The sequence below is a fragment of the Mya arenaria genome, chromosome 1, assembly GCF_026914265.1.
Source record: "Mya arenaria isolate MELC-2E11 chromosome 1, ASM2691426v1".
Taxonomy (NCBI): domain Eukaryota; kingdom Metazoa; phylum Mollusca; class Bivalvia; order Myida; family Myidae; genus Mya; species Mya arenaria.
In genome coordinates, this window is record NC_069122.1 from 16,583,579 (window position 1) to 16,596,251 (window position 12,673).

At 33.1% G+C, this 12,673-nt stretch overlaps 1 protein-coding gene across 1 annotated transcript; it reads left to right on the forward strand.

The window, feature by feature from the left end:
• Nucleotides 1-1,652: 1,652 nt before the first annotated feature.
• Nucleotides 1,653-2,650, forward strand: LOC128225089 (UPF0415 protein C7orf25 homolog). Its single transcript, XM_052935114.1, has 3 exons — nucleotides 1,653-1,780; nucleotides 1,941-2,025; nucleotides 2,539-2,650. Exons 1-3 carry the CDS (start codon nucleotides 1,653-1,655, stop codon nucleotides 2,623-2,625), a joined length of 300 nt encoding a protein of 99 aa, XP_052791074.1. The 3' UTR covers nucleotides 2,626-2,650.
• Nucleotides 2,651-12,673: the final 10,023 nt, after the last annotated feature.

Below are 12,673 nucleotides of genomic sequence, written 5' to 3' on the forward strand. Positions count from 1 at the left end.
GACATTTGGCGGAGAGTCAATGCTCAATTTTATCGAAGACGAGTTATTAATAAATCCATTAGTTGATTATTCTCCTATGGTATCTGTATTGCAACAAAGCAAAATAAACACAGTTGACAGAATTGCAGGAGTGAATTTAGATGTGACAGCCCTCATAACTTTGGTGTCTGTGGTGGCCCACGGAGGCTGTTACTTCCGGTTAAAAGAGAAAATTATCTCTGAGCAAGGTTCAGAGGAAAGAGAAAGTCCAGTGTTGCACAAATTGACATCATTTTTATATGATATGTTAAACGTAATGATTTAAATACATCATTTATGCCAATTATTGAGATACTTTCCTATTTGCGGCAAAACAGTCTCGTTTAGTTTGATTGGATTATCCTTTTGACAGTTTTTAGCAAATAATATTGAGAGTTATACTACTCTCTCTAGCGTCTTTGAGACGGTCGAGCATGTAACCACATTTGAGTCCATATCCAAATATATATCAAATACTTCATGAAAGACAATGAAATATTTGACAGGTGTTTTCGACTATCCATTCATTGTTCTTAATTAATATAGTTAGATTGCTTTATTTTGTATATAATGTATATTATAAAAATTATGGTCGTTTTTATTCAACATAGAAATGTTGGTTAATGTTTTGCATGTAAGCATGCATAAGTTAATATCTCATTTACAACTTAAGACTTGTTCCAAAAACAACGAGTTCCTAACTAAACTTTAAGTAATGATTCTTGTATCTTGTTAAAAAACAACCACTTGCATGTTTTGCATTCAAACTTCATACGAGGGCTCTCATCAATCAAACCTATTCAAGAAATGAAGTAATATTACTCAAGTTGCATATACATTAAATCCTGACCCTTTATTATTCGAATTCGAATTTCTGGTTAATGATTTGTATGTTAGCCCATTCTAGTCAACAACTAGCTAAGCTTGCATTTATTGCAAATTTTGCCCCTCTGTTATTTGATAAAGAAATTCTACTTAAGGTTTTGCCTGTATGAAAATACAAGTCAATATCTCAGCAACTACTTGATGTATTGAATTGAAACTTTTCTGTTTTGTTTGTCTTAAAAATTATGGGTAAGATTATGCTGGAAAGGACACACAAGTCAATATCTCAGCAACTATTTAATATATTGCACTAAAACTTCGTACAAGGGTTCTCAATAATCTATCGTACGTAATTCATCCATAATGGAAAATCTAGTTTGTATTTAATTCAATTTTATGGCCGTTTATTATTCGACATTATGATTTTGCATGAAATTTAATTTCACAGTGACCCATGCATGTTTCACCAAAAATTTGTAATTTTGAAGCTTAAAAGCGGCAGCCTGGCGCCCTGTTTCTGTGACGGCTGTTGCTCGTAAAGTATTCTATGAAACCGAACCTGCATTTTCATTAAATTACAAACGTGTTTTCGTGTTTATACGAAATGCAAATTTCAAAGGGTGCATATTGCAAATATAAGAAACTCTAAATGATTAATTACATCCAAAACCCGTTTAATGTGCACACTTATTTGTCTCCTCTGAAATTAATCTCAACTGATTACAAATTATGCGATAATGATTTATTAAACCATATGAAATATTCTGCTTTCTTAATAAGTTTGAAAAAATGAGGGTTAAAATGTTGAGATGTTACTTGGAGGTCCAGCTGAAAAGAGACGTGCAGAGGATCTGTTGTCAAGGGTAAATGTTGTTCCTGACAAACCGTCGTTTAGAGCCGACATTATGCCGAATACTGGGAAAATTAAAGACCGGTCGTAGGTAAAGTCTGTTTTGAATGATTCTAATAATAATAATGAGAAGAAGAACATACGTTGGTTTTTATATATAATTTTGTTTTTAATGTTGATAGGAAATATAGTTAATGTATGAACTAAACAATGTAAACCTAGTTGGTGGACATGTAGCTGCTTGTTTTCATGTAATATTTGGAACTGGTGATAGTTTGAAGGCTGTGACAGTGACTGCGAACTCCGAATTTGTACGAGCTGCTCACCATCAGGTAAAGGAAAAAGATCAAGGCCCCAACTTTATTAACATGGCTATCGCAATTGAATTTGAATATCTGATGTAAATGTGTCATCATGTTAAATTGGTTTTCGCCATATAGACGCTAAAGAAACATTTTGACGTCATAAGAAAATGGACAATGTCACAAAAGTTTTAGATGTACTTCCTCGACTTCCGCTGTCTAACTTATTTGGCAAAAATGACGATCATTTGGCCTAAGTAAACATAATTGAAAATCGATAACACTGTGCACAAACATTTAAACCTTTTACTAGCTATTTTATTAAGAACTGAAAGATGCATACACCGACACCAATTTAGAAATGACACCAATTTACAAACTTGACAAAAGAGGCCAGTTTCTGATATCATAATTTACAAAAAGACGGAACTACGTTAAATTGGATCGACTGTTTTTTATTACGTCATTTGCGGAGTGATTTTTTTATTTTTAACTATTTAATTACGGTAAATATCTTTCACGATCATATATTTATATTTGCAGGGAGTTTTGTTCTCAGTTTTCCTGCACGCATCAAGGGCCCTTACCGAGGAAAAGGAGAAAACGGCTGAAGCAATTCCCCGAGGATGATGACAGTTGCTCACTGTGGATTTCACTGCTCTCAAAACGGGAAACGGGACCCCCCCCCCCATTCAGATGTATTGATACCTCAATTATAAGATCATGTTGTTATTATAAAGGGTGGAATGATGAGTTTTTTTTGACGGCAGCATTCATTTTTCTTGGAACAAATAAACAATTCCAATAACACATTTATACAATACTATTAACACTATTTCCCATTGTAAATTATTAACATTCATTGTGTTTCTAATATATTATTATATGCAAGTCATATATATGATGGTTGTATTGCGACGTCCCAGAATTTTCTACTCTGTAATTTCTACAACAATGAACACCAAAACATGAGCATATCAATAGGAAAAGTCCATGCATTTACAAAAAGTGTACAGAAACAGTATTCATACAATTGCATCATTATTGGAAGTCATGCAATTGCTTGTGCGTGGCTTCACAGAGTTTTCAAAATATTGCCGTGTCTTAAACTTTCGGTGATTTTCACAATGCTGTGCTTGGCTTTCAACTTAAAAACGATGAAATAATTTCTTCTCTTGACTTCTCCACGAAGCGTTCGGATACAAAAGTGCAAATAATGCCATCGCAATAAGATTCTCTTCCCAGCCGAGATGCTCTACCATCCCCATTCCCCTGACAAAAACAATCCAAACATGTATTTGATAATATCTTGCCCTTTCAAAATTATCGATAACTGTCAAATTTGCTGTAAAGTCGACGACAACACAAAATAAAGAGATACATTCGGACTGATGAATCAACCAAAAATATGGACAATTGGACAGAAAAGATTATTTATCTTTTTTGAAATATCATGCGAAAAACTACACCGTTTTCAAATTATTAAATCATATTGATTTCAAAATGTCGAATTAAAATCCTACATTTACAGTGACTTTATAATCAAATGCGATTAAGTGAGCCAATAATATCTTTAGAAAATCAATAATTAATCAATATATTAGTTGATTATTCTCCTTTGGCATATATCACAAAAGAGCGGAATACATAAAACTGGCAACATCACACGAATGAAATTTGATTTGATACTTCAGGTAGTCACCATAGGTTTGAAATGTTCAATATATAATACGAGCGAATACATGCAAACATGAACAATACTTGCAGGGAAAGCAATAAAGAAACAAAGGAATGGCAGATTATGTGTTTTCTGACACTACTTCGATCTGCTTATTGATATGTGAAGGTTGATATAAACAAGCCCCTGAATAAGTTGTGTATGAATGGTTTTGAACAGGAGAGACTTAAGCAGGATAGAGACGGGAAGAGAAGAGATGAATGCGGTAGAAAGGGAGACGGTCGTAGAGCTGATGACAGACTAGTAATCGAACCAGTCGCTGAGTCGTATATCGTGGTAGAGCAGATAGGTATAAAGAAGACATACATATGTTGTTATTCACTACAGTTGCTACAGTGCATTCGCGCCTTGCATGAGAAACATTAATCTTTTCGGTAGCTTTTATAGATGAATAACGGTTTTCTTGTCATTACTTTAGATAATGTTGCAGAGATATCGTTCACAGGGCATTCCGCAATGTTATGATTGCACATTGAGATTTCAGGGGATGATTCTGAGATTATTTGAATCTCAATGGTATCGCTATCAGATGAGAAGATGAGAGGGAATAGCTAATGCGATGGCGCGATATCCGTTTCCTTGCGTCTGTCCGTCTTAAAACAACTGCTTTTAAAGTTTTCAGTTTTGATCTTAAAACTTCGTTTAAGTAGATACATATCCATGAGAGCTCGGATGCTTTCGAAAAACAGCCAGATCCGCTCATACATGACTGGAATATGGTTATTGAATGTTTTAAAGTTACTATAATGCAGTTTGTTAACAGAACCTCTATATAGTTTTGTATTGCTTAGTTATTGATATTAATTGCAAAATTCATAATTAACGTTACATATTACAAGACTGTAATGGCGGCGTCCATATATTGACACATAAAGTTCCAAGTGAACTATCAGTTTCCTAATACAGAGACGTATATGTTCTGGATAGAAATGACCAAAAAAGCTATGCCAGTAGAGCAATGGCCCTCGTGGGCCTTCTTTTGGTTGAATCTGATAAAGGAAGGGAATAATTATTATTTAGAGTGATGTACAATCAAAAATTAACATTAAATAACGTTTTATATGAATACTTTGAGGGTTTGACAGGGTAGGTCTATAAGTAAAGGCTACTAGGCTTGTTATCCCGGTTGTTTTAATTATTTTATTTGACATCACAACTTTGTCTTGTCCTATGGTGTCGTAACACTCTAACTTTTAAAATAGTTGCAACGGCAAGGCATCCGTGTTGTCGGTCTAGAAATGTAGATGAAAAAATACATTTTTTGTTAAAGGTATGAAGAGATGAAAGTTATTGAAGCAGTAAAACAGATGCATCGTAAGAGCGTTGATTTTAAGATAACCGCTTAAACATTGGGATTTTTTATAACTCTGAAAAATCATGGGCAAGTTCCACATTGCATACTGTTGAGCTTGGTTCTTGAGGTGTGAACTGGGCTTGTGTCGCTGAGAACCATGGTTATTTACGTTTAGTGAAAATAGTTATTTCCTTGAAAGTAAAGCATGAAGCAGTAGACGGAAAAAGTGCCAACATTGTTGACTTGATTGGAAAACTCATTCGGACAGAACAATTTAATATGCCCCAACCAAAGATGCTCAATCAACTTTTCCCCTTGACAGAAACACTCTTGATGTTTGTGATAATAGATAACAATCGCTTTTCCAAATAACAGTCTGCCAGACACAGAATAAATTCGGCGATGGAAACTATATCAACAGAAACATTAACCTCTGTGAAGCAACACAAATTTCAAGGAAAGCAGGCATGAAGGATTACTCAGATGGCTAAAATTACGCTTATGCGAAAGCCTACACCGATATCAACACAATAAACCATATCGATTTCAGTAAAGATCTGACATCTACCGAGGCTACGTTCCCATGACAAAAACCAAGCATTAAAATATTCAAAATATCAATTCCAACACGTTCTTTCATCAGAATAGCATAATTCTTTTAAAGGGAGTTTCAGACTCGAAACCAATCCAAGTCATAATCTGATTTGCAAAATGAGAAAATCCATTGTTGCAAATTGCACATTCAGTCGCATGGTATTTTATTAAGAACTAAACCATATCTCATACCAAGCCCTAATTTAACATTCCGTACAATAATCTAGAACAATTTTTCCTGCTCTTCTTTATTTTTTTCTCGAATATATATATATATATATATATATACATATATATTCAAAATATATAAATAAAAAAAATATATATATATATATGTGAGAAATGTAAAAGAGGTAAAAAGAACACTAAACCAAATTATGATTTTATTCATTTTCACTGCAAGTTCATAGCCATATCATGAAACCTCATTTGAGTCTCAATGCAAATCAGTATGCCGTTCCAACTATTTACATACTTTATGAAGGCTACTTACCGAAGAGACATAGAGCTGATGAATTCATGACAGCGCTTGAAACAATTACGATGGTAATATATAATTGTGTCAATCACCCGAGTGGTTTTATCGACTTTAGCATTGGATGAAGTTAGTATAAGGGTAAATTATGGATCTCGTAACATTTTAATTTAATTTTAATAACCACTCTCAGCAATGTGAATATATGCTTTAGATAACATTGACGATCCATTAGATATCATAAAGTCATGTATCATACATTTGTTAATTGCGCTCTGCGGCTTGCAGGTGCAGTTTCTCAACTTTTTAACATTCTGTTATTTTAGAAATTCGCATCCTCGGTGCGATATATTCGTTAGGGAAATCCTGTTGCTCATTAGACATGCGTCACTATCGTATTCTTGAAAGGCTGATTTCTCGGCCATATTTTTCATCCGTTCTTATAATAAACTCCAGAGAGATATTAGTTATATTTCATGAATCTCATTAATCTAAGTTCGATGATATTAAGGTATTTGAGTACATTTTTATACTGATGCGAAAGAACCAACGAGATCGATTGATTTCCTTCGGTGACTGTAACTCCTGCTTCGTTTGCCATTCTTTTCATGTGTTCCTGTTATTTACTCGGGGAAAGAAAGTTACATTTTATGTCACTTACTAAGCAAGACGTCAGAGTTGGCATTGAGTATATTTTTACTCGTTTGCCCGAACGCTCTTCCGTTTGTTTGGTGTATGACAGTTCTAGTTAAATATCTTCTGCTTACGTGCAGTAATTTGAGTTTTTACGAATTATATATAAATTTAAAATAATAATCTTCCTCAAATTGAACTACCTACGCATACGTATATAATGTTATATATCATGCTATTAATATCCGTATTTAAATTTCGCAAGTGTTTGCTGTTATTTTACTGCACGTTTACCATGGTCAATATTGATACACATTAAGGTATTGGCTGCATTCGCCCGTGACGTACGAATATGGTTGATACAAACAAATATAACATCTGTGTTAACGCCCTTTTTCAGCTAACCAGCATGTCTAATACTTCTTTCATATTCTTAACAGCAATGTATGAACACTATTTATTGGTGAAATGTCTTTGGCAGTAACATACCCGAAACAAAAATGCTAGCATATAAGTATTAAAAAAAGAAGAAGTAAATATGATTTTTTTTCTCATATTGCGGCAGATAATTTTACAGATACGTCTTAAATTGTCTCTAAATATATTGTGGAACTGTTAGATCCATGTTTCATGACAAAAAAAAACATTGTGCATCATACTGTATGAAAGACAGATAGAAAAATTTAGAAATTAGAGTTTTTTCCCACCAAAATGTAATACAATCCTTGCGTATACATGTTCATGTAATCTACATACAAAAATTAAGGGCCAATTATTCAAAATCATTCACAATGTCAAAATGAAACAACGTTCTTACTACTCTTGAACGAAAATGGAAACTGTTATGATCTACAGTATTTCCTACAAGTTTCGAAACACCCGTTCCAGCTTTACGTGTTTTATCTTAGTATATGTGTATGCTACAAAATAGAGCACTTCTAATATAACAATGCCGTTAACAACGATGATAACTTTTAATAATTTGGAACAAAGTGTCCTTTTTGCATTTATTTTTATTTTCAACTTTTTTTTGGAATACTCGTTTGTGTCATAGTGTATAAGAGTAATAGTTAACATTTCTGTTTGGGAAGGTATTAGCATGCTCGTTAACAAATTGGACGCAGGTATTTGGACTTTAAAAGAAGTGTTTTATGAATTCTCATAAACCTGCTGAACAGCTGTTGAAATTGTTTTGAAAACCTTACATATCCTGACATAACCAATTACGCAAATGCATCTTCTGCTTCATTTTATGTCATTCATGGATTCTTATTACCATTGAAATCTGCTGTGCGTCATACTGTTTAAACTAATGGTAGTATGATGGAAACTTTTTAACAGCAAAATAGAGTTATACGATGTGTGTGAGGTTGATTTTTTTAGGAGATTGTGTACTTTGAACTTCAAAATTTATGTCAGTATGCACATGGTGAAGCACCTGGTATTGTTTTAAATCTGCGGGTTCTAAAGGCCATTTCGTTTCATAATATTTTCTCAGGAGATATGTATCATGAAAGGTTTTTTATCGCGTCTTGTGCAATCTGTTCTTTTATCAGCTAAGTATATTTCCGTTGATTCTCCTTATAAACCTATTAGCGTTTTGTCCTCGATACAAAGAAAACGACAGTCTTCAATGGCACGATATACCAGCGTAAAAAGGGAACGCATTAAAGATTCGTGCACATGTTAACCTTATGTAATATATTTACAGGAAATGTTATGATAGCGGATTTATTACCAACACCTATGCAGTTCTAAACAAGATGAAATAAGTACAATTGTTTTTCATTCGACATTTGTTTACGTAGTTTTGCTCGTAGGAAAGTTTACAACACAAATAAATTCGGATGACCTTATAATGTATGTCATATCACGATTTGTTGTCAAAGACACCGTTATTACACAACTGTAATAAACAGTTCACAGTCTTGAAAAACAATGTCCACGCGTACACATACTATGTTTACGAACATATTTTTGAACATAGTCGATGTAAAATACATTACTATAAGTAACTGAACATAATACAAAAACAGTAAAGTATGCGACCAACGATTTAGCACCTGTAAAGATACATTTAAGTGTGAAGTAATGAATGGTGACACTATTTTCCGATTTTAATAATGCAGAACATTTAGTATATTATATAATTATATGTTTTCAAGTATTGCTTTATTAAATCTTTGTACCAAAAAGTTCGACGACCACTGAAGATCAATCGATGCCTACTCCATGAACTGTTCGCTGTCAAGTTTTTCTTGGCATGTCTTTTATTCGGTTGTCTTTGGTTGGCAACAGTTAACTGTTCGATAGCTGATAGTCAACAATTCAGCTACAGTCTATCATTTGTGTAATGTAGACTTTATATTCGTATTCCACTATCAACACATCAAGCATCCATAGATTAGTTTAAATATTGTATGTTGTGATATACATCAGGAACTTTAGTATAATTTAGACAAAACACACTTATATATGGTTGATGTAACTTTATAACTATTTGATAGAAATGTGTTTTACTGAACATTGGTTTTATAATATTTCCAATTGTTGTTTCCCCTACATATTATTATTTTTAAAGAGGAATACAAAGTTTAGTATAGACGTATGACTATTTTTGTTCACTTAAATTGTACTATTTTACAGTCTTGAATTTTGTAAACATATTTTCCAAACTGCGATTTTTAGTGAAGAATATTAAATTAAAAATATGATCAAATTGGAGAGATTTTATTGTCTTAAAAGAGTACTTTCAAAGCTCAGCCTTTAAGTAAGACTTAGAGATAAATATATGATGGATTGACAATATTCTTGCTGATAATCTGTTTCTAACAGTGGTATAATTATTGACTGTGTTATTGTTAATGATAAGTACGTGTGTTGCAAACATGTTCGTAAAAAATACGGCTAGGGTCAATAATAAACATTCTCATCACCATAATGCCATAAGGCATGAGTATTTTGACTGCGTTCAAAGATGCATCTATGCATGTTATCGCAACGTGGTTAGGGGTCAAAAATATACCTCAACATTTTCATCATCATTTTGCCATCCGACAGGAATATTGGACTTTAATCAAAGAAGCCTCTGTTCATGTTAACACAATTTTTAAACAACATCTGTTGTACTTGTCTAGAGAAAAAATCTTTAACAAAATACGCAAATGCATCTTGTCAAGGACTAGATAATTAACACTGTAATTATTGCTTTTAAATTACAGTTGTTTAGAGTTTAAAAGACAGTTACCTGATCTATCAATGTTGCCTTTCGAAATAAGAAATTGTTTGTCTCTTTTAATTAGAAAAACCATTAATAACAACATTTTAACTAGTTTTAAATATGTGTCTATGGCAGATGTTCAGGATAGTTAGTTCGTGATTACAACATTACAAGGTTCGAAACAACTGTTCCCGCTATATGAGTTTTATCATAGTCTATGCGCGTGCTTACAAATATTCATTTTTTAAAATGAACAGCGATGCTATTAAATGTGATAATAACTTTAACAAAGTTCTGAACACACTGGCCATTTTGCAATCTTTTTATTGTCAAATTGCTTTTGGAAAACCTTTTTGCTTCTTGGTGCAAAAATCTTTTACATTTCAAAAACGGTGCGAAACGAAAACATCAATTTGGTGTGGCCTTAATGTTGGATGTGAAACAAAATACCACTAATAAAAATGTTACATTGTTGGTTCGTTCCTCATTTAGCGACCAGAATGAGCTATTATTTTCACTAGGGAAACTATTTTCACGATCTACATCTAGATCGATATCATTTTCATAAACACCATGATTCTTCTTCTCTCATCTCTGCAAGTGCATATAACAAACTATTAAACCGTTTCTGTAATAAGAGCTTAGAAAGAAAAAAAATATTAACTATAAAACCAATAATGGATTGTTCAGATATCCTATTTTGGGTACAATTCCTGTCCAGACATCATTGGTAAATTAGGAACGCTCTTTTATGAAAACTTTAATTTGAAAACTGTAAAAACTTTGATGAATTAATGCATATTTCAGCGTTTATTTCAAGAGATCAACATTTTTATTGAGATACAGTAGTTTAAATGAAATATACCATTTCTAGACGCCAATAAACTAGAGGCTTATAGAGCATGTCACTACATTACTATGGGATTCCGTAGTAAACTCCTCTAGGGAATCCATGAAGAAAATCTAATGCTTTTTCCCAGCTCTATATTGGTACGTCATGTGTCTGTCTATATTTAAGAACCTCTCTGTCATCTTGTTCTAGTAACATATCTTCTGCTTAGATACTGTATTCCAAGCTCAAATATTTTATAACATTCTACTGCTGCAATATGCTATATGTATATTTTGTAACTTGAAAACATCGTTTTTATACATTCTATACATATATATTTCTGGCTTGACTCCATCACATACCCATGCGTGATTTTAACAAAACTCTGAAGCTAAAGAGGGAATTTGATCGGATATCCGCTGAAGGAGTAATGCTGTACCCAAAATGGCGCGACACCTACGATCAATGACATCTACAGTGTACAGAAGTTAGTTATAACCCTTTATAAAGCTACAGCAGTCTGTAACTCCTCTTGTTAACGTAAGAACCGACCGATCGCTTTTTCGAATTGATATTTCTGAGGCGACCCGAAACAAATCTTGGAATCGTAAGGTTTTTTAGTTAGTCTAGGCAACGTGTAATTAATGTGGCATGTAAAACTTTCAATTTAATTTGAGAAATAAGTGAAATGTTGGCTGAAATTATAGATCCCACGATGTGTTTGTCGTACACATTGAATATTTTACTGAAACTATTGATATCACGATATGTTGTTGTACATACGATGATAATACGACCCCATTTAGTGACTTTTAAATGGTCTACTTTTGAATTTCTCTTGACTGGGCTTGTCTGTAATTTTTTTATTGTTTATTCATTTCAAAACTACGGTTAAACAGATCACTCCATTCGCATAAACAATACAATTCTTTGGACGGCTATACTGTATACGTGACATATAGTGCGTGTATTGTTGCCATTAATTGTATTGTAGATGTAAGTTTTTCCCTCTTAACTGCAGCGATGTTGGCAAAGCTAAGTCCTTTCATGATCTTTAGGATATTTGACAAATAACTGTTTAAGTAATTGCAGGTTTTATTTATTCTTTAAGAACCATTTATCGACGACAATCACACACAATTATTTGAACAGATAAAGCAAATTACAAAAGTATGTAAAATGATTACTAAAAGCCAAGTATTGTTTTATTGTAGTGTTATTCTTGTTATTTATGTACTTCCATATTATAATTTTATTCGTCGGAATCTCTGGGTTTAAATGGTTAACTTCTGTCTGGAAATGATGCAGTTACTTATAAAGTAATTGTACTTAAACCATTCCGTTATACTTTTTCGCCGTCTCTGAATCTTCCATGGGAATTATTATAGGGAACATTGTTTGCGCCTGGATTTGCGTTGTATTTTATCCTATTAATGATACTCAATCCCACTTAGATCTCTGTTGCCTTTCCGTTATTTGAGACCATACATGATTTGAGATGAATATTTCACATAAGGCCAATCAATAAAAGTATTTTGCCGGTTGAGTCTTATATTTACGATACGATATTTTAGAAGTGATACTATCTTCAAAGGAAGTTAAGCAATATTCCTACGCACTATTTAGACGCTTTGTAATATTGCACTGTGCCATTGGTTTATATATATTCCTAGCTTGTCTGTTTCTTAAAGACAAAGATATTGTCATAGCCTTGGCGTCGTCGGCGCCCTCAAACACTGAAAGCAAGATTTCAATGATACCATGTTCACATTTTGGAATAGATGATATGCACATGTTCAGCAATTTCTATGACTATGGTTATAACAATTATTAAGTTTTTCTTGTTTCGGTTGAACAAAACAATAGAGGACGAGCATTGGCTATCGCTCCAC

Excerpts from the sequence above, each read along its gene's own strand:
- LOC128225089 (XM_052935114.1), top strand. The coding sequence starts at position 1,653 with ATGTTACTTGGAGGTCCAGCTGAAAAGAGACGTGCAGAGGATCTGTTG. Across the intron at positions 1,781-1,940 it reads GGGAAAATTAAAGACCGGTC|TCATGTAATATTTGGAACTG; the intron begins GTAGGTAAAGTC and ends AGCTGCTTGTTT. Across the intron at positions 2,026-2,538 it reads TACGAGCTGCTCACCATCAG|GGAGTTTTGTTCTCAGTTTT; the intron begins GTAAAGGAAAAA and ends TTATATTTGCAG.